At 51.3% G+C, this 20,564-nt stretch overlaps 1 protein-coding gene across 20 annotated transcripts in view; it reads right to left on the bottom strand.

Moving 5' to 3' along the window:
* APBB2 (amyloid beta precursor protein binding family B member 2) overlaps window positions 1–20,564 on the bottom strand; it is a 365,411-nt gene that overhangs the window by 6,343 nt on the left and 338,504 nt on the right. For all 20 annotated transcript variants that reach the window (XM_082728836.1, XM_082728826.1, XM_082728835.1 and 17 more), the window contains 5 exons: window positions 8,271–8,385; window positions 6,097–6,184; window positions 5,134–5,217; window positions 3,522–3,637; window positions 1,648–1,827 (listed from right to left, as the gene is read on the bottom strand). In XM_082728836.1, coding sequence (XP_082584962.1) covers window positions 1,648–1,827; window positions 3,522–3,637; window positions 5,134–5,217; window positions 6,097–6,184; window positions 8,271–8,385 — 583 coding nt within the window. The remainder of the gene's footprint in view (window positions 1–1,647; window positions 1,828–3,521; window positions 3,638–5,133; window positions 5,218–6,096; window positions 6,185–8,270; window positions 8,386–20,564) is intronic.

Raw genomic sequence — 20,564 nt, 5'->3', positions numbered from 1 at the left:
TTCCCTCAGTCTAAAAAAATGTGTGAATCCGCCGCCCCTACCCATAAAATAAGAAACAAACCCCCTTACTGTTGTGCTTCGAGCTACTGCTTCCCTGTCAGACCATGGTCAGCTTTCAGGGTCTCGACCTCTTTTTCCTCCCAGCCACTTCTCAGTCCAGTGTGGTCTTACACTTTTACTTATAACACCTTTGACACGACAACAGAAGTCTGGATTTTGGTTTATGGGTCTCCCCCTTGCATCCTAGTCCTATTCAATCTTCCCACAGTCCAGCCCCTAAACGGTGGGTTGAATTAAACAAACAGAATGGGTGCTTTAAATTCAGTATTGCTCATCCCTGACCGGGCGATTCTCTATGACGTCCCAACTCATCTGCTCCTGCTTCCTCCGCTGCTACGATCTTGGTTTAGAACCTCGGAAACTCTCATGTGGACCAGTACAATGGCTTCCTGCCCGAGCTCCCCACACCAGCCCTGCCCTTTCAAACCCATCCCCTCCTTTGGTTTCCTTTTTGGGGGGGAGTATGCTTCTAAAACCCAGTATCAACTCATTGGTCCTACTTACTAAGGTCTGCTGGAGAAACGCCTTGGCCTCACTCCCCAGGCCCTTCATGATGGGGACCTCGCCTCCTATACTCGGGTCCAGCTCCCCAGCCCGCTGCTGTTAGGGATGACCACCACCCCAGGTCTTGATGCCTACATTCATACTGTTTCCTCAATTTTTCTAGAACTTCTTTAGTCCCTGGCATCACAGGTGCTCAAAGGATATTTTCAGAATGAAGGATGAGGTATTTTCGTTTGTTTGCAATCCTACACGTGGTACCAAGAGTACGACTGGGTCACCTGAAACACTCGGGGTTGAGTGCAGGCCTCATCGCTGACCACCTCCGTGTCCTGGGGCCCGTTCTTTCCTCTGAGCCTCTGTCTTATACATAAAATGGAACTAACAACTCCCTTACAAACAGTCATTGTAAGGACTGAGTTCACAGGTACAAATTAAGTATTTAAGACCAATGTCCTGAAACCGACGATCTGAAATAAAAATCATTCAACTCAGGGGATTTTTTAAGTACTAAGTTGGTTCTCAACAGCACCAACTCCTACATGCCCCACATTTCCTGGCCATACCCTGAAATTAATCAGGGATTGAGAATTAAGATGCTCAATCTGGGGCACCTGGGGGGCTCGGTCGGTTAATCATCTGCCATCACTCAGGTCATGATCCCTGTGTCCTGGGCTTGAGCCCCGCATTGGGCTCCCTGCTCCAGCTGGGAGTCTGCTTCTCCCTCTCCCTCTGCCCTTGGCTTGTGTGCTCTCTCTCTCACTCACTCACTCACTCTTTCTCAAATAAATAAATAAAATCTTAAAAAAAAAAAAAAGAATCCTCAATCTGTAGATTTGAAGAGCCCTGCTCTCAGGGGTTCCGGAGTCCCTACAGAACGTGGCTCCATGGAGCCCGGCTTGCTGTGGGCACCCTAGGCTGTTGAGACGGCAAAAAGCTGGTGAGGATGGACAGCATCTGCAGGGCTGACAGCAGAATCCAGCAGAGTATCCCTTGAGAAAGGAGCCAGACCTTCCTGTAGGCGAGGAGCTCTGCCCTAGAGGCAGGGGTGTGGAGGCGCGGCAGCCTCCCCCAGGGACCACTCACCATGCAGGCAGCCTGCACTGCCTCTGACACGTTTCCCGCATTTGGCTCGCACCAGAACACGTGGCACTCGAAGCGCTGGTTCCCGGTGTCCATGATGAAGGCAAACGTATGCACGTCCTTTCCGACGCCCATGAAGGACAGGAATCGCACACGGCACTCCACCAGGACGTCCTCTTCACTCTGCAAGACACGCCACTCAGCAGCCCGCTCTCCCGGAGGCCGGTGGAGGCAGGAACCAGTTCGAGGCTTGAGCCACAGACTCAAGCCCAAAGTGGCCGCAGAGAGACGCTGGTGTTAGGAACAGAGAGCTCGCCTGGATTTAGAATGGATGTACTTTCCTAGAAAGGCCAGCTTCTCAACGTGTCTGGAGAGGCCATCCCTGCGAGCTGGGGGGTCTCACTGCCATCTAGGCCCACTCTGAACTTCACCCAGGTATGTGTGTTCTCTTGTCTGGCTACCATACCCCAAGCCCGTGCATTCACGGTGGGCAGGAGCGGGGTCACGTAAACTTCTTAGGCTTTGCTCACACAGGGCACCTGGAGGCTCAAAGCCCATCTGGCCAGAACCTGCTGGAAACCTCAGAGCACCAAGAGAAAAGGAGCCACAGGATCTCTTTATTCGGTTCTCCTCGCCGTGCTAACTAGTACACTGAATCATATTTCTATCTGAAACCACGCAGAAAAGCTGCCAGATCACTTTTTTCTCCCCACAAACTGGTGTCCATATGGTGTCCATATGATGCAGGGTAAAGAAATGCTCGGAATTCATTCTTGGGAACACCACATCCTCTGCAGCGACCATATGCAATTTCTGAATTAGTAAACACATCCAGAATGTTGACTTTTGGATCATTAACATCTTGACTTACTAACTATTCACTCAGGTGTTAAGGAATCCTTTCCCAGGCCACTGAAAGGATCCTGAGGCACCATGAAGTTTTCTAGGGATAAAGGATGTTTAGGCTGAGATCTGGTACCGGCCGGCTGGGCGAAGGGGCAGGGCAGAGAGGGGCGGCGCCTGCAGATGCTGAGGGAGCCAAGGGGCTGACAAGTTTAAAGACTGAAGACCATCGAGCCTGGCAGGCCTGAGAAGCAGGCAGGGTCAGTAAGCACCTGACTCTTGACTCTTTGGAGTCAGGACTGGGCTCAAAGGTGAGCTCCCAGCAGACAGAATCAAGAGCAGGCCGACGCCTCGGGGTCTCTCCGTGACAGGTGCCTCATGGAGGCAGAACTGAAAAGCGGCCGACAGTCTGCTGCCGACTGCTGGACCGAATCCTGAGCTTGCCGCTTCTAGCTGCTGTGGCCACAGGCGTTTACTCGCTCTCCTGTGCCTCAGTTTCCTCAGCCATACAACTGGGATAATTTGGTCTGAGGCGAATGCTGACCTCTCCCGATGATCGTCGGCCCCTGCTCCTACAGACAGAACCCACCCCAGCACCTTTCCCGACCAAAGCAGCGCCTGTGGCCCAACTCTAGACAAACAGCCCAGACCACACCGAAGCCTGGAGAGTAGTCAGAAAACCAAACCCGTAAGGAGTGACTGCCGGCCTTATACAGGTCCCTCTAGCAAATGAGTTCATTCTCTGGGGCACAGGAGGAAGAAAGAATTGGGAGCACCAGAACAGAAGCTCCTTAGTTCAAAGAAAAGCAAAGTGATGCAGAGATCCAGGCACGAAGGACAGAAAAAAAAGGTTTTGTTTTTTTGTTTTAAATGCAGGCAACTTTAATCACAACTCACCATAACCACCCTCCTCCCCCAAACTACACCCCCTAGAGGTGAAGCCTTGGCTGCATGTCCACCTTTCAAGGAAGGTCACCATATCCAAAGTTTCACCATAACACACACAGACCAACCTCATGTCCGGTCCTGCTCACCTTTTCACTGATGACGGTCACGGTAGCATCAGCCACATTCATGTTCACCGATGGCCAATCCTCCTTGTTGGATGAGGTCATAAGATTTTCTATGGCATTGTTCAGGGTATCCATTCCTGTGGATGGAACAGATCACTGAACAAGGTCCTAAAGCCACTTATCACCATCCAGTGTGGGCCCAAACCACCCAGCCAAACTGATCAGTTGCTGTTTGATTTATATATTTTATTTTGTAGCCCCAAAAGACATTTCGTTTGAGCATTTCATCGCTTGAAAGAAAAAACAAAATGCCAGCTTCTTCAACAAAAGAACGGTCATGAGAACCCCCGGAGAGATGGATGGGTGATGTCCTGTCTCACTGGACCACGGTACGACTTACTTTCCAGAGAGTCCCTAGCCCCAAGTATGCAGAGAGTATGTAAGCAAACACTGCCTTTTCCTAAGCAAGGGGCCCTGGGGAAGGAACAGAAGCCAGTTCTTGCCCGAAGACTCCACTCTCACCCCACCTTACTTTGCCACTTAAACGAGGCACTTAGACAAGGCATTGCAAGGTGGTTCTGGGACTGTGTGCTGGCCCAGACGGTTTCTGTGGCAGTGGGTGGGGGGAACCGTGACCCGGCTGAGGTGCAGTCACAATTTACCCATCTCAAGTGAACCATGCAAAAGTTTGTCGTGTAGCCACAGAGTGGGGCAACCACCACCGCAACCAATTTTAGAACATTGTCGTCACTCCAGAGAGAAGCCCTGTACACTCTGGGGGATGTATTGTACACAGCGAGTCCCACAGTACGTGGCTCCCACCCTCCGGGCTGGTCCACGCTGCCACTCGTGTCAGTCTGTGATGCCTCTTTACCACCAAATACAAGCACGTGGTCTGGTGGCATCGATTTTATTTTTTATTTTTTTGATAGTATCACATTTTACTAATCCATTCGTTGGTTGACGGATTTTTGTTTCCACTTTCTGACTATGGTGAATAATGAGGCTGTGAATGTTTGTGGGGACAGATGTTTCCATTTCGCCTGGGTCCACGCCCGCGGGCAGAACTGCTGGGTCCAGAGATGACTCTGTGTTTGACCTCTGGAAGAGCTGCCAGACTTTTTCCCAAAGCGGCTGCACTATTTTCCCAAGCAGGGCATGAGGGTTCTGACCTCTCCTCAGCCTTTTCTACCCAGGCTCTGTCTCCCAGCCTGCTGTCAGCTCGGTGTGGCCGAGAGGCTAGGTTCTGCCCTGGGGATGGGAGCTGACTGCGAGGTGTGTTGCTTTGGGGTCACACCTGGAAAGGGGAAAGAGGAGAGCTCCCTCAGCCCTTTCTCCCTGTGGTCAACAAAGGACTAGAGCAAGTTCCCCGGCTCTGGAGAAGGATGCTCCCTCTGAGAAGGGCAGAACCCTCTGGAGCCCTGGATCACACGTCTCCAGGCCACTGCGTGAATGACAGCGATGTGTCTGCCTTGTTCCCGTCCCTCTATTCCGGGGACCATGTGACCGAGCATGTCCCCTGGGGCTCTTCTGATCAGGACCATTTGTGCACTGTGGCTGGTGACAGGGCAGGGGTCTCCTCCCACAGGCTCCCAAACACTTGCACAGGGAAAGGAGGCAGTGCCGCACGTACCGACCGGCTTGTCTACAGGTAACATGCCCAGGTACTGCACGTGGAACTTCTGCACCAGCTCCGTCTTTGGTGTTGGGAAATCTACTACAGGGAACAAAAGCAAGAGATCTTTCAGTGGTTCTAGGACACACACAAACACAGCCACCACTCTACGTCCAGTCCGTGATGCCCGGAGCAGCACCCGTGCCGCTGTGTTGCGTTTCCAGAGGAAGGTGCAGCTCCTGTTCTGGGAGGAGAGCCCCTATCCCAGCAGACACCAGGCCTCCGCCAACCAAAATCCCACTCCACTCTCGTTTCTGGGCATGGAAGCAGTGAAAGCTGCCGCTGTCTGCCTCACATATGCTAAGGAATGGCTTCCGATGGCCTGTGAGGCACCTGCTGCCAGGAGAAGACTGAATCACACAGGGCATGGAGACAGCAAAAGTATCTAAAGAGAATCTCCCCAAATAGCTACATTTCTATTTTACTGAGCTGTAACTGACATGGAGCATTATGTCAGTTTCAGGTATATAAGTGGTGACTTAGTCTTTGTTTCTACTGCAAAAATAATCACCACAATAAGTCTCTCTGCCTGCCTCTCGACCTACTTGTGATTTCTGTCAAATAAATAAATAAAATCTTTAAAAAAAATTCATCTTTATACTTAAGAAAAACTTTTTTTTTTTTTTTTTCCCACATCGAACCACCTATTTTTAAACTAGCTGGCTTTACCCTGGCTATATCTGAGTTAGAAACCATGAAAGATAATACTCTTTCATCTTGTCCGATAACAGAACTCATCATGGCCTTTTGCACCTCATCCCGACCGACACAAAATTAACTCCACGCCCAGGAAGACCCCTGGCACTTGCTCGGCCAGCGTCTGTGGGCTGGAACGTGGTTTCTCAGGAGCCAGGCAACGGCCTCGGCTCTGGCTGGGACGGAATAGTGCCAGCCTGAGGAGAGTGGCCACTGCTGACCTACCTTGCAAGGGCACGTCGAGGTTCACATTGGCTCTTTCCTGTAAGGAACTGCAGGCCAGGGCTTTGGCATTCTTCCGTTCGGCCATAATCTGAAGAAGAGAAAGGACGCCCATGGTCCGTGGCTACAGATCCCATGTCTTCAGCTGTTCCTGCCAGTCCAGGGTCTGAGCTGACTTGACCTCCAAGTCAAACAGGCTTTGGTCCACGGCCTGACTTCCCACCCCTTATCGCTAAGCTGCTCTGAGAAGGTGCTCATTCTCCCCAGGGGTAACGGGTGAAGGACTATCCCTCCAAGCGGCAGTCTCCTGCTTGCTCGGAAATACTCCTCCATTCACCGGGCTCCTGCCCCTAGTGAAATCACCCAGACAGCCTCTGCTGGACCACAGTGGCCAATGGAACCCACAGTAACGGACTTCTCCCATTGTTTCTGAAGGCTGACCTCTGAGAATTCTTTTCAGTGCTTTGGGGAAAGTGTTTGTGGGTTCAAATCCCACCTTTACTACTTACTAGCTGTATGACCTTGGGCAAGTCACCTGACCTCTTGTGCCTCGTTTCCTTTTTGCACACGGGAATCCTAGTATTTACATCCCCAGTGATGTTACGGCCGTTCTGAGGATTCAGTGTCAGCACTTGGAAATACGCACTGCTATGGGGACTGGTCTTCTAAATCTGTCAGCGGCCTACTGAATTGGCGGTCTGCTGCGAGGGGCACAAGTGTCACTTCTCGCTCCGGTTCACAGAGCGCTGTTGGTTTGGGAACTGACAGAACCCCGCCCTTCAGGGACCCCCAGGATCACTCACATCTTCATTCCCAGGCCCTGCTTTGCGTTCCAGGTGGGACGGAAGTCGCTTCCCTCCTCCCCCCTCCCAGTGCTCCCCGCCAGCCCTCTCCTGCGTGCCTGGGACGGTAGGCCAGGCGGCTGCTGCCAATAATAGCAGGACATTTCACGGAGCGCTTCCTCTGTGCTAGGCCATGGGAACACATGGGAACACAAGCTCCACAAAGACAAAGATTTTGTTTCTTTCTGTTTTAGTCCCTGCTGTGTTCTTAGAACTTAAAGGTGTTCCACGTGACTGAATGAAGGCAAGGACAAGGAGGAAGACCTGTGAAGCCGCAGGCCATGCCCAGACAGGCAGACGTGGGGCTGGGGCAAAGGGTGATGGCTGGGCCCAGAGCAGGGGACATGTACCTATCCCGGCTCCTGTCCCTCCCTGAGGACACGTGGATGGCACCTGCTTTGTCTCTGCTGCTCAGACCCCAGGCCGCAGCCCGGGCACGGCTAGCCGAGGCAGCATGGCAATGAGGCCGGGCTTGACATCTGCCTCCAACCAGAAAGGTGATGGCCAAAGTCCCGTGTTTAGATTCTGTCTGCAGGGTGGGAAGGCTTGGCTACAGGACACCGGGGACAGCGCCCTGGGGAGCTGGCCAACTGCGATCTGAACACAAACCGGCAGGTGATATGGTAGCTAAAAACATCTGTCACCCCCGTACTATACTCCCTGGAGGTCAAGGGACAGAGTGGCCCATGCTCTCTTCTCCACTGGCTTGCCCTTGGACCGCTGTGTTCCTTTAGGGGGAACCAGCTAGAGTATGCAGAAGAAGAGGGGGTAGGAGCCTGGTAACCTTGGGACCCAAAAGAGATGGGGGTGGGGATTCTGGAGGAAGGAGGAAGACCGGAGCAGGAAGACCGGACACCTGTCTAGCACCCCCAAACATACAGATGTGGTCGCCAGCTTCACACGTCTTCAGACAGTAAAGGGCTGCCCCGCCGGAGGGACGGAATGGAGGAATCCCTCTCTGTCGCTCTAGATCACATATCTCAAGTAACCACGTGGGGTTTCCAGAGAGGCTGATTTCAGGTCCACATAATCAAGAACCTCTAACAGCCAGAGCTGCTCTATAATAGAACAGTCTCCTGAGAGGTACAAGACCCTGTTGATGGGGGTCAACAGAGGTCCCAGGCAGAGGGTGAGGATGTTTCTATCAGGACTGCTCTGCTGGAGGAAGCAGGAGTAGAGGGGCTGGTCCAGCGAGGCCCAGCAGCCTGTCCTCACTCTAAGGCTCTGGCTAAAGCAGCGGATGTCACCAGCGGGAAACCCTGACCACACCCCCGTCCCTGCTCAGGCGGTGAGAAAAGACAGAGGGATGTACCACCGCGTCCGGACCGACCTTACCTTGGAACAGATTTCGTGGAGACTCGTGGCGATGGCTTTTGCTGGTGTGTCACATCGAAATACATGACATTTCAAAATTCTTGTATCTTTGTCTCTTGCTACGTAGGCAAAATCTCTGTGCAAACAACATTTATCAGCACGTTAGAAAAGGCACCTCTGAGAGCACGCAGTCTGGTTATGAGCGTTAGCTGAGCGAGTAGCCAGCAGGTCAGTGGGGAGCAGAGGATGTAGCAATGGGTAAAAACAAAACTCAAACTTCCACAGTTACCTAAAACAGAGCAATTCCATGGACTTAAGAATTCATTGCTAAGTAAAAGAACTACAGTGTTTCCCAAATTCAGGGTCCTGAGCTCCTGTAATCTCCTATGGCCCTGAATGAAAGCTGAATTTCTTACGAGCCTTCTATCTACAGTGACAACAAGTACTCTGGTTACAGAAGAGATAACGACGAACGTGCTGGTGCAGCGGGGGCAGACAAGAGGCTCTGTCCCTGGCTGCTTTGGGAAGGCACAGGGATCTTCGCTGGAGGTCAGCCTGCCCTGTGTCACGAGCCCGGCTGCAGGTCAGGGCACTGAGCCTCGGCCTGTCCACACCTGCTTCAATACACGCTCCCCCAGCCTTCTCCCTCCTCATCTTCTATCACAGTCGGTGTCCACAGTCGGCTAGAACCTGGAGGCCTTCCTGTCTCCCCCAACTCCCCATGTGTGGCCTGTCTGACATCCTGAAAATGTCCCGAACCTGTCCTCCCTTGCCGGGACTACCTCCTCTCAGGTGTTCTCCCCACTGCGTGCTCACGCTCTCTGTGCCGCTGTCACCGTGCAGGACTCAGGGCCGGGCGGGCAGCCTCCCCAGCGCTGCCATGGCAACCCAGACACACGGCCCTTAGGACCAGACATGTCCATGTGTGTTCACGGGTTTGCATTCCCCACAGCGCCCTGAAGCTCTGTGCAGATGAGCCGTGCCTGAGTTACCCCCTGTACCCAGTCCAGGCCTGGCCATATAGGTACTAACTGAGTGCTCCTTCCTCCTTTAGGAATAGGGGCTGCATCCCAATTTCCTGCGGATAAGCTGGCCCTCAGTCAGAGGTGTGAACAGCTTCAGGACCAGGGACTGAGGGGGTTGCGTCTGGGCAAGGAGCTGGCCCAGTCTCAGGAGTGAGCACGGTCTTGCTCTACAGTGGGTCCCTGAGGCCTTCCCAGTCTAGTCTCAACCACCATCAAAACAACGTATTATCTAAAAAAGCAGTAAGAGAAGCCCTCCCTTCTAGAGACTATGCTCAGCGGGAGCCCTGTTTCTGGTCCCCAAATCTCTGGGTTCCTCTCTTTTGTGGATGGATCTTAAAAGAACATATGCAGTGTCTCACCACACAGAACTATCTTCCTTCAAAATTCGCTGCTCTGCTGCCATTTCTCTGAGGCCAAATCTCTTTGGGTCCATGATCACGCACACGAAGCCCAAAACCTGTCTGGATTTCTGGAGTTCTAGAACCTGTCCCAACTACTCTTCCAGGACCCTTCGTCCAACCACACAGCTCTCCCCTCTGTTCTGGAAAAGGCAGGTCTCCACTCATGGAATCTTCTCTCGCTTGGGGACACTGCTCCATCCACTCTGGTCAGTCCATCCAGCTCACAAGCCTGATTGGCCCTCTGGGCCCCAGAACCTTGCTTGTGTCTAAACACTTACAGCCTTTAAATTCTGTAGCAAAAGGATAAGGAAGAGCTTGTCGCATCCTCCTTTCGTACTTAGTGCACGGATCTCAACGCCTCTCTTCTCTCTGAGAGAGTGTCAGGAACAGCCAGAGAGCAATGATTTGGGATTGGGGCAACCCCAGTTCTAGTCTCATTCCTGAGTCCACTGAGCTACACAACCTGGGGCAATGGAGTCTAACCTCATCTTCAAGTGAGAGAGGTGAGAAACAGGATTTCCAAGGCTCTTGTCCGGCTCTGACATTCGGTGAGGGAGGCTTCCGAGACCCAGCCTGCTCCTCGGGACCACCGGCCGACCCGCAAGTGCAGGACTGCAAGATTACCATCCAGGGGATGGAACCAGCCCTGATCTAGAAGCTATGGGTCATCCTAGCAAACTGCGGCTCTGTGCCCTCTGTTCTTCCAGATGCTGCCCCCGAGGAGTAATTTTTAAAAAAATTATTATTATTATTAATCTTCATTTTCTTTTGGCTCCAGGGAAAGCGATGAATGCTTGAGGCAACCATCTGGAACCCACATCTTCCCAAAGGAGCAGCTCAGGGGCTGCAGGCTTTGTCGGGAGGATTCTGACAGTTCTTTTTTACAGCTTTGTCTTTTCCCGTCCCTGCGTGGGCGCCAGGCTCATAGATCAGGGAGGGAGGACTCTGTCAGCTCCTGACAGCTGAGTCCCGCGACTAGCCCTCTGGGGCTTTCATGGGCTTCCCAGGAAAAAGCAGGAGTTCTCGCCTCCCTGTGGAGGTGAAGAGATTGGCCCGGCTCTCCTATGGGCTTCCACCGGGAGCCGCCGGAGCCACGCTCAGCACCGGCAGGCCCCACACCCGTGGATCTGAAGAGGCAGTGAGTCCTCTCTCAGACCCGGGGTGGAGGCAAGTTGAACAACTTCCTTTGTGTGCAGTGAAATGCATGGCTGATCTGATTTCATCCTTATTCAGAATGAAACCCAAACGTCGCTTAACTGGGGGTTTCAAAAGCTCAGCCCCTCATTTCTGAAAAAAGCTGCTGTAGCTGACAGAATAAGGACCCTTCTAAGATGTTCATAGCCTAATTCCCAGAATCTCTGATTGGGTTACCTCACATGGCAAAAGGGGGTTACAGGAAAGGACTTGAGATGGGGGCTGTTCCCCTGAATTCTCCGGTTGGGCCCAACACAAGTGCAAGGGAAGAAGGACTTGGCGTCTCAGGGACAAAATGGGAGCTGGGGCCACCAGCCAAGGAAAGCAGGCAGTCTCTAAAAGCGGAAAAAGGCCAGGAAATGGATTTTCTCAGGGAGCCATTAGCCCTGCTGATGCTGTGATTATACCTGGAATGCTCATGTTAGATTTCTGATCTCCGGAACTGTGGGGGAATAAATCTGTGCTTGCTTTGAGACACTGTTTGTCATAATTTGTTAACAGACTAAGAGAGTTGCCAGTGGGCTTTACATTCTCACTAAATTAGAATATGATTTAAAACTTATGTTTTAAAAAAAAATACTCCCTTCCTTTCCCTTCCCTTCCACAAATGCCTTCTGAGCCACTATGACATGTCTGGCAAACACAGATAAGGTTCAGCCTGGAAGTCCGCTAACGATACAGGTGTCCAGTGGGATTTGTGGAGCATCTTAAGTATCATAAGGACCTGACCAGGGTGAGAAGGGCATGGATGGTTCCAGGGAGCATGAGTAAAGGCACGGAGGTCAGTCAGTCCACGGAGTGGCTGGAAGAAATACTGGTCCCTTGCAGACTCCTAGGCGCTGTGGTGGGGGGGCAAGGCAAGACCATGGGGAGGGTGCACCTGCGTCCTGCCAGCAGCCTGGCCCTCGAGCCTTGTCATATGGCATGGGACCCCATACGATATGTGTTTTAAAAGGTTTCTTTGGGTGGGATGACGGGGTTCAAGGGAGACGCCCACCGGGGGCTGCTGCTCCGTGTTCAGGTGAGAGAATGAGCACGAAGCAGGCTAAGTCAGCATCTGTGAGAACAGGGTAGAGGGAGGAGGCCCTGGAAGGAAGGCTGTGGCAGATGAGGGGGAAAACCCAGAATAACTCTCGGGTCCCTGCTGGGCCAACTAAGCGCTCTTGCAGCGGGGCCAGGGGTGGGGGGGAGGGTTTGGTGAGGAAGCTCACGAGCAGCAGGTAGGACAATAAGTCGGAAGTACCTGAGGGCCACCAGGTGGCGGGGCCCACCAAGTAGGTGGACACTCAATCCGGGGGCTCGGGCCTGTGGTCTGGGCTGGAGACGTGGGCCTGAGGGGCAGCTGAAGTCAGGGCAGCAGACGAGTGCAGAGAATGAGAAAAGACAAAATGAGGCCTAGACTGAAAAAGAAAGGCATCTAAAGGCCTTGCTGGGGCAGAGGGCCCAATGAAAGGGTAGAGAAAGAGCACTGGGGACAGGCTGGTGCCAAAGGCATCAGAAAAAGAGGGGTTCAGGAGAAGTCCCCAGGGATATGGAGGCCGGCCATTTGGTCTGAGCCACAGGAGGGGAGAGAGGTCTGTGGTGACCTGGCCTCCTGGGCCTCTTTCCTGGTCCGAGCTTTAGGAGATGAGAAGGGCAGGAGTACAAAGAACACAGTTCATCTGCCATTCTTCCCCCCCTAAACTTCTCATTCTGGGACCTTTCAAACACACACAGAAGTAGAGAGTACAGTCCCCATGTCCCATCATCCAGTTTCAACAACGATCAAGACGTTGCCCAACACGGCCTTTCAGAGAGACTTTTTCCAATCAGTGTCAGGATTGTGAAAAACCTCAGGCTCACATGTAAGTGCAATTTTTTCTGACCTTTTCTAGAGATCTTCGTGTATTCTGAGGGGGACAAGAAACCTCCACAGCTATGGTGTTCCCGACACACTGCAAACCTAAAAGGCTGCAACCAGCTTAGGGCCACACATGTGAATTTGGGAGGAAAACACCAGACGTCACGGGGTGTCCTCAGCCAGGCGGGGCCCACGGTGGCTCTGAAACCGTATGAGGGAGAGGGTCAGCCTGCTGCTGGGGCATGTTAGGAAGCTTCGCCTACACAGCCCATCCTGGCTCTCTGGCCACTACTTCTTTCCTCGGTGCCGCCAGGAGCCCTGGGGCTGCAGCCACCTGCCTCTCACATCTCACAGCTCAGCAGGGATGGGCTCACGTGGGCTTCTATGCACCCCCTCTGGCTGACCAGGCATCCCAATGGACAGCACCCTCCCAGGCTTCAGTGTGCTCCTTTAAATCCACAAAGTGGGCCCCAGTAATCTCTGAGGTCCCGTCAGAACACAGCTCCTATTTTTTCCAGCAAATTCTTTTAGATGTCTGTCTGAGACATTCTGTCTAGCACTCAGCAGCAAGAACCACGTTTGTCCTTTGCTCTGGCTTGCTCCCTTTACAACGCCGGATGAGGAACCATGTGCTAAAAGAGGCTCTGGTCCAGTCCTCTCTGGACCCCCCACACGGAGCTGTGCCCCACTATTTCTCGCAGTCATGCGAATCACCATGTTTCCTTTAAAAACCAGGATGCAGCAGGTTTCTAGCTGCACCAATCCGTGTCCCTTCCTTAAACTCTCACAGAAACATGCACCAGGAATCAACTACTTTTCACTATTCATTTACTGAGCCCCTGGGTTTCCCACTCTGTCTGTTCCTATCCGTTTGCTGTTCTCCCTGGTAATTACTCCCCCAGAGGACCAGCCTCCAGTACTGTAAGGGAAAAATGTCAGTGCTAAGACATCTTACATGACAGCCTCAAATTTCTTAATGGCAAGGAGAAAGGACAAAAGAATGCTTTCATTGTTCTCGGCTGAACAGCATTTTAACCACCCTGCAGGGGCTTAATTCATTTTGAGGAAATGAATGAAGAAACGATTCTGTATTCAAATGGATTCTATTAAAAAAGAGCCAAGACAGAACTATTCACCCTTTCCCTAGTTCTCTTCCCTGTAACCCCCTTACATAAATGGAATCTGCTTTTGTTTCTCTCTCCTGGTAAGGAGCTTATGTGGCACCTACCGGCCTCCTAGTGGGGTAAGCCAGGCAAACTTTTCAAAGCCCTGTCTCCAGGAGCCCAGAGAAGTGGTAGAATATTTCAGTGACATGAAATCTTATTTACTTAACGAATCAGCCTGTTCCACTGCAGGAATGCTCCTGGCGAGCCAAAATATATAGATATTCTTTCTGAAGGAGGACCTGAAGCTTGCCTCCCTGCAACTTTGGCTCCTGGAATCGAGCTCTGCCTTCTGAAGCAGCCCAGAAGGAGCGGCCGCTGTCAGCTGCAGGACGGCACGGGCCTGCCTGGGAGGAGCTCTGTCCCCTCTTTTCTAGGGGATTCCCTTCCATCCAGACTCTCACCACATCTCCTCTGCTAGTGCTCCGTACCTAGGCGCCACAAAAAGACAACGTCTTCCACGTCATCTGTGTTTGCTCACGTCAAATCCATGCTGTTTGATGCTGGGAATCTGTGAAGGCTGCCGTGACAGGCATTCGATCAATGGCAGTTGTCATTATAAATGAGGAAGAAGTCAAAGAAAAAGCCCCCTTTGAAATTCTGTCTCCTTATCCATGAGATGTTTTAGTAAATATTTGCCCTCATATGAATTATATTAAGACTCGCTGAAATGTACCTAAAGACCCTTTCCTCCTGGCTTCTCTTTCCGTCAGAAGCTGTCAGCCCCTGGAGCTGTCTTACTGCAGAGGACAGGACCCACAAGCAAGTAAGGACAAACAGCCACAGACAGATCTGATGCAAACATTGTGCTTCCAGCCCTTTCTGACAAAGGGCTATATCTCCACTGTTTCACCCGCACAGGGTCTGAAGGGAGAAGGAATCTTGTTTTCAAGACTGTTTGCTCTTCTTTGCCTAACTGCTCGGACCTTCTGATTATACTCTGAAGATCTCATTTTTGGGGTGGGAGGAGGGAAAAGAAAGAAAGGAGATGAGAAAGTCATCTTCCTACATGGTCAATGCAGAACATGACACACACACACGCGCCATTTTTTGTTCTGTTTTGCTTTTGTTTTCTCCATTTTACCCAGCGGCACATCAGCAGGCACTAATTTCACGAAGCTCATGCTCTCGAGCTTTGTCAACTCAACTCACTTTCTCCTCTGCAAGCTGAAGCAGATGCTAAGTGCCCCTTCAGAGGACATCCCAGGAACTCATCACCTGGGTAAACACACATTCTCCACAGGGAATCCTGCTGCCAGGCACTTCTGTGAGACATCTAAGCTGTGTAAACAGATTTAAATTCTGCCTGCAAATAATCCAGGTGGCCTTGGCAGACCAGAATCCGCAGCCCTCTCAAGAACACAGTCTTGCTGTTAATTTAATATTCAGAGCGACTTCTCCCCAGGGAGGAGACTGGAATAAATACAGAAAGGGAGGAATTGGCAAACATCTGAAAATATTCTCACCGTTGGCTCAGACAGGACCTCTCATTATTTAGATGAGGGAGCTCACATTCCTCATCTTCTGGACGCTTCCAACAACTCCAGAGGCTAAAGCCTCCTGGAAGGTAATGAAAGAGCCAGTCAAGTTTGCAAATTCTCCTAACCATACCCTCTAGAAGACTGATCCTGGAAGGGTTACCCATCCAGTCGACACCATCTCCCTTCCCCCTCCTCAGTACTGAGGAGGGAGATCAGCTCATCCTGAGGAGGGAAAATGGCCACCACCAGCAGAGACGGCTCGACCCCAATGGAGCAGTTCACCCGAAATGGACCCCAACACAAACAGGAGACTGCCTCTCTCTCTTCACTTTGCCAAGCAGTAACCACTGCCATTCTTTCAAAAAGAGGAGCTTCAAAATTTTCCTCTTCCATCAAAAATGGAGCTTAAGTTATAAAGCTGTGGAACAGTGGAGCCTAAACCCCCATCAACCAAATGGACAGGCTGACAGTCGGAGCGCTGGAAACACACACTTCTGAGGTACAACTGCCTTCCTTTCGCTTCAGAGTCATAACCCTTCCACAGCTGTGTTCATCTAGACAGAAAGGAGAATCTGCATCTTTTAGCTAATAATTGAGACTGAAACAGAGTCCTTCCGGCTGTTAGCCTACACAGAGAATACATAACTTAACCAGTCCTAATATGAACTCTTGAAGAAGTGGGAAAAGCCTTACGCAACATGGGACGCAATGTTAGTATTTCTAGTCATGTTTCCTTCCCAGCATCTGGACTCAATGCTTCCAGCCATGAGTGAGTGGCCATCTGATCACTCTGCCCATCACCATCCCCAAACAGGGTCAAAAGCAATGCGGGGGCAGGGACCCAGATGCAATTCCACACTCTGTTTTAAGTGAGGACACATAAGAATGGTGATGATAAAAGGTTAAACAGAACAAAGTTCTGCCTCTCAAAGACAATGACGGCTGTGGCGGTGGTAATATGGCATGAAGAAAGCAAGTGAGTTTTGCCAGACATTTAAGACACCAACGAGGAGGGAGAAGTAAAAATCGGTTGGTTACCTCTCTCTGAATCCGGGCAGGCATGAGGGAACAGAGCAGAAACAACACGTTAGCATTCACTCGGCATCCAGGAAATCAAACAGTCCCGTTAACGGCAACTCTGAGCACTGACATCCCATCTTATTCCCCAACTTTGCTGCGATGAGTAGCCTTTCAGTGCTTATTTTAGCTGAGCTCTGCCACACAGAAGTGTGTATTTTGAGCCACGTTACGATGAAGCCAAGAGATGCCAGCTGAGTTTAGAGGCAACATATCAACCGGGGGAGGTAATCAAGCTTAAAATATCACAGGCAAATACAGGAAACTGTTTGCAGTAAACACTGGCAAGGCCCGTGTCTGCGTTTTCCAGCTCCACCTGCTCCCAATAAAAACTGTACAGAAACAATGACTGGAAACAGTCTTACCTGTTTTTACTAATTTCTGACATTCTATTAATTGGGCCCCAACATTCACATCTCCTGCTTTCCCTCAAATGCATCATGAGAAGGCAACAGAGCAGGGGGGAGCAGAGGCAGAAGGTCAAGGGCAGGGGTGGGATGTGCGAAGGCCGGTAGGGTGAGGGTCAGATGTGCCAGGGAAGAGAGGAGCAGAGGGGGAGAGGGGTGCAGAGCCATATGGGGTTTGAGGGCCAAAGGCTTCGAGTTTCTCTCCCAGTGCTGCCCTGAGATGTCAGGGTGACCTTGATGAAGTCACTCAACCTCTGGACCCGGAGTGCTCCCCATCCCCTCTGGCCCCATCACAGCCCATGTGAAAGGGCTTGAGGACCACTGAGGGCCCTGGGCTGGTCACACGCATGCAAGTAAACGGACAGCAAGTGGCCTGCAGAGGCGGGGAGCACAGGATAGCGAGAAGGGAACGAAGAAACCCAACCTTCACAGAAACCTGCTCCTGCTGGCGCCCTGCGGCCGGGGTCCTGGAGCACCAGCCGGGCCCCACGGGGAGGGGAGCTAATCATGGGTTGAGACAGCAAGTGGGTCCCCTAAGAAACCCGAGTCCTGCAGCAGGAAGGCAGAGCTGGATGGCCTGATGCAGAATGATGACCACAGCCTGTTATTAAAGGGAGGGGAGCCGAACGAGCAAACAACCCAAACTGCAGATACAGCGACTCACCACAAACAAAACTTCGGGTATTTTGATATCAGCAAAGCAAAAACTCTGGAACAACAGAACATCCAAACTGGCAGCCGTTATTGGGAGGGGGGGCTTCCGGAGGATTTTATTTATTTAGTACATTTGTTTGAATACTATACAATAAGCACGTGTGCTTTCTGTACTACAGATACGTAAACACCGACCTCGCCATTTTAGGGGCGCACTGTGATAAGCCCACCCCAGCACAGGGGGCAGCACGCAACTGTAACGACTACCACAGTGACGCTCCCGACAGCCACCCTTTCCGGAGCTCTGGCTCCGTGTTGCCCAAGCAGCAAGCCGACGAGGTGCGGTTTTACTATCCTCACTGATAAAGGAGAAACCAAGTTCAGGGAGGTTGAAGACCATGAAGGTCACACAGCTGTACACGGTGAGGTCAGGGTCTGACTGCAGGTCTACAGGACTCTCTACTCCTAGTCTTCTTACAACGTAGCCACAGCAGGAACACCATACTCTTCACAGTCTGGCAGACTCACCTCGCGGTCTGTCTCCCAAATGACCCAGTCAGTTACCATCAGTTACAATGCATGGGTGTTCAAGACAGGGGGGGCAAAGGATTTGGCCAAGGACCTGTGACCCTTCAAACCAGCTTCCTCATCAGCGAAAAAGGGATAAAAACACCTGGCTCAGGGTAAACATGAGAATTAAGTTAAATGAGATGGTGTGTGTAAAAGAGTACCGGCATGTAACACGGTGTGATAAACTGCCTCAGCGGACAGCTTCAGGGCTCAGCTGTGTCACGCTGGGGGCACTGCAGGAGAAATGTCTCCGTGGGACGGGATGTCACCAGGGGAGATGCTGTGGCCCTCTCCTCAGATGTGCTGGCCACTGTTGACCACAGGATGAGAGGAAGTCACCTCCTGCTCATGTCCTTCTGTCAGTCAGTCTATGAACACCATTTCAAGTCATCACCAAGGGATCCAAAGACGTGGATCCTACTCCCACACTGAATGACCGTGAGCTAAGTCTCCTAACCTCTCAAGTCTTGGTTGCTCATTTCAGATTAGATGGTTTAGAAATCGCCTAGCGCTCAGATTTTTAACAGAAGGGGATTTGTTGAAACGCTTTGACTCTTACAATTAAAAAAAAAAAATAGAAAAAAAAGAGCAGGTAGCATTTCATTAGCTAGCTTTCCACGTATACCAGACATTTTTAATTTTTTATTCTTAACAAAAAGCGCCTCTACCTATGGTAAAAACTTTGCCTGATAATTTATCTTCAATCTAGAGACCTGAGAGTACAGTCTGCTTCTTTTGAGTACAATTATTATTGAAGCCTTAGAGACTGTAAATCAGATCCATTACTAGCGATCCACTTAAGGAAAGAGCCTCGATACGGAGCCACAGTGTTTTCCCTGACAGCAGAACAACTTTGAACACGGTTCGTTCTTTTGGAGTTACAGATGCTGCTTGACTTCCGTGTGGAAGTGAGAGCCAGCCGTAAACAGGGACTTAGAGCGATCAGAAAATGCAGAAGAGTCCAAGCAGCAGGTGCTTCACTGATTTGACACCTTGTAAATTTGCCAGGAAGAAAACCTCAGCCCGGAGCCGGGCTTCTGCAGGAGGCGCGCCCTTCCAAGAGCGAGCAAGGCTAAGCGCGGCACCAGGAGCAAGCTTGCTGCCCTCCCACCGTACACGCAGGGGGAGGAACGAAACTGCAGGATTAATTCCACACGAGCCACACGTCCAAGACTGTCTCATCAGTATGCTCTCGGCGGCTATTTCTTGGGAAAATGAACGTGGGAGTAATTGGCAATGTTTTCATTAAAATAAGCCTGAAATAACAGAGCTACTTGCATGTGTAACTGGGTATCCAAATGAATAGGAAATTCCTCAAAATAAACTGCATGCCAGAATGACGACGTCTGCTCCAGCTTTCTGGAGGAGGACGCGTCCCTCTTCCCCGGCACGGCCACCTACTTTGTATGCGGCACACGACCTTCTACTTTTCACAAACGGAGCACGTAGAGCCAGGACTTGCCAGTGGGCTTCTCGCTCCGTTTCTGCAGGGCTGTTTCACGTTCCTCTTTGATGCCTGTCTTTCATCACTGAGGGGTCTGCTGAGCCTCTGCAGCACCAGCACAAACCTGTGTTCTCCACATGACCATGAAGCAAAAACTATAAAACTTTATGTCACGAAGACTCTCATACCCATTCCTGAACCTCGCGGTCTGCTTTCCCCCTCGCTTCAAGGTTTTTTGCCTCTTACCCCTGACGTGTTTTAGTTGTTTGCCCTTGGTCAAGGCCCTTTGCCCCTATGCTCTTCAGTTTACTCATCTGTAAAGTGGGAATGATAGCGGCACTGACCCCCTAAGAGGGCCGCGGGGATTACACCCGTTGATCTATAAGGTTCACGGTGTGATGGTGCATAGCGTGGGCTCGACATGCGTGCTCAGCGGGGCGCCAGCAAATTGTGCAAGGAGGTCTGCCGTGAGGAAGTTCCCTAACCTGTTTCAGATCATGGAACCTTTTAGAATCTGATGAAAATACCCCAGAAAGAAATGTGCATGAACTCGCAATTTTAAGTACAACCTTAGCAGGATGGGGAGATGGTTCAGTAAAGCCTGGAACTCATTCACAGAACCCCTTCGAATCCATACCCGGCAGGTAAAAGATCTCTGAACTGAATTCTGGATTTATGCAAATTTACCATCTGGTGAATGGAGTTTCAGAGAATTCAGCTCAGGAGAAGATTCTGTCCTTCCCAGGATCAAAGGGTGACAGAAACACCTGTCTTTGATAGTGTGGCTTATTCTGCAAGCTAGTTCTCTTCCCACCTCCTTGCTCCTACCCCCCCCACCCCGAGTACCACGCAAGCCTGTTAACTTGCCAACTCAGGGAGTCAGAGTTCCAACAGGAGTGAGTGTGAGGAAGAGGATCTAAAGTGGTGTGAGGTTATTGAAATTCAAGGCACATTCTTCTAAACAAAGGACTTTCTCATGCCGCTGGAGAGAAGACACAATAGTTACCAGTCAGCTTACTAATGAGGGAAAAAGGGATATCTGAGAGCAACCAGGAAATG

Source organism: Mustela nivalis (assembly GCF_964662115.1).
Source record: "Mustela nivalis genome assembly, chromosome: 4".
NCBI lineage: Eukaryota > Metazoa > Chordata > Mammalia > Carnivora > Mustelidae > Mustela > Mustela nivalis.
Note: the sequence above shows the minus strand (reverse complement) of the source record. Positions and strands in the feature narration are given on the sequence as shown.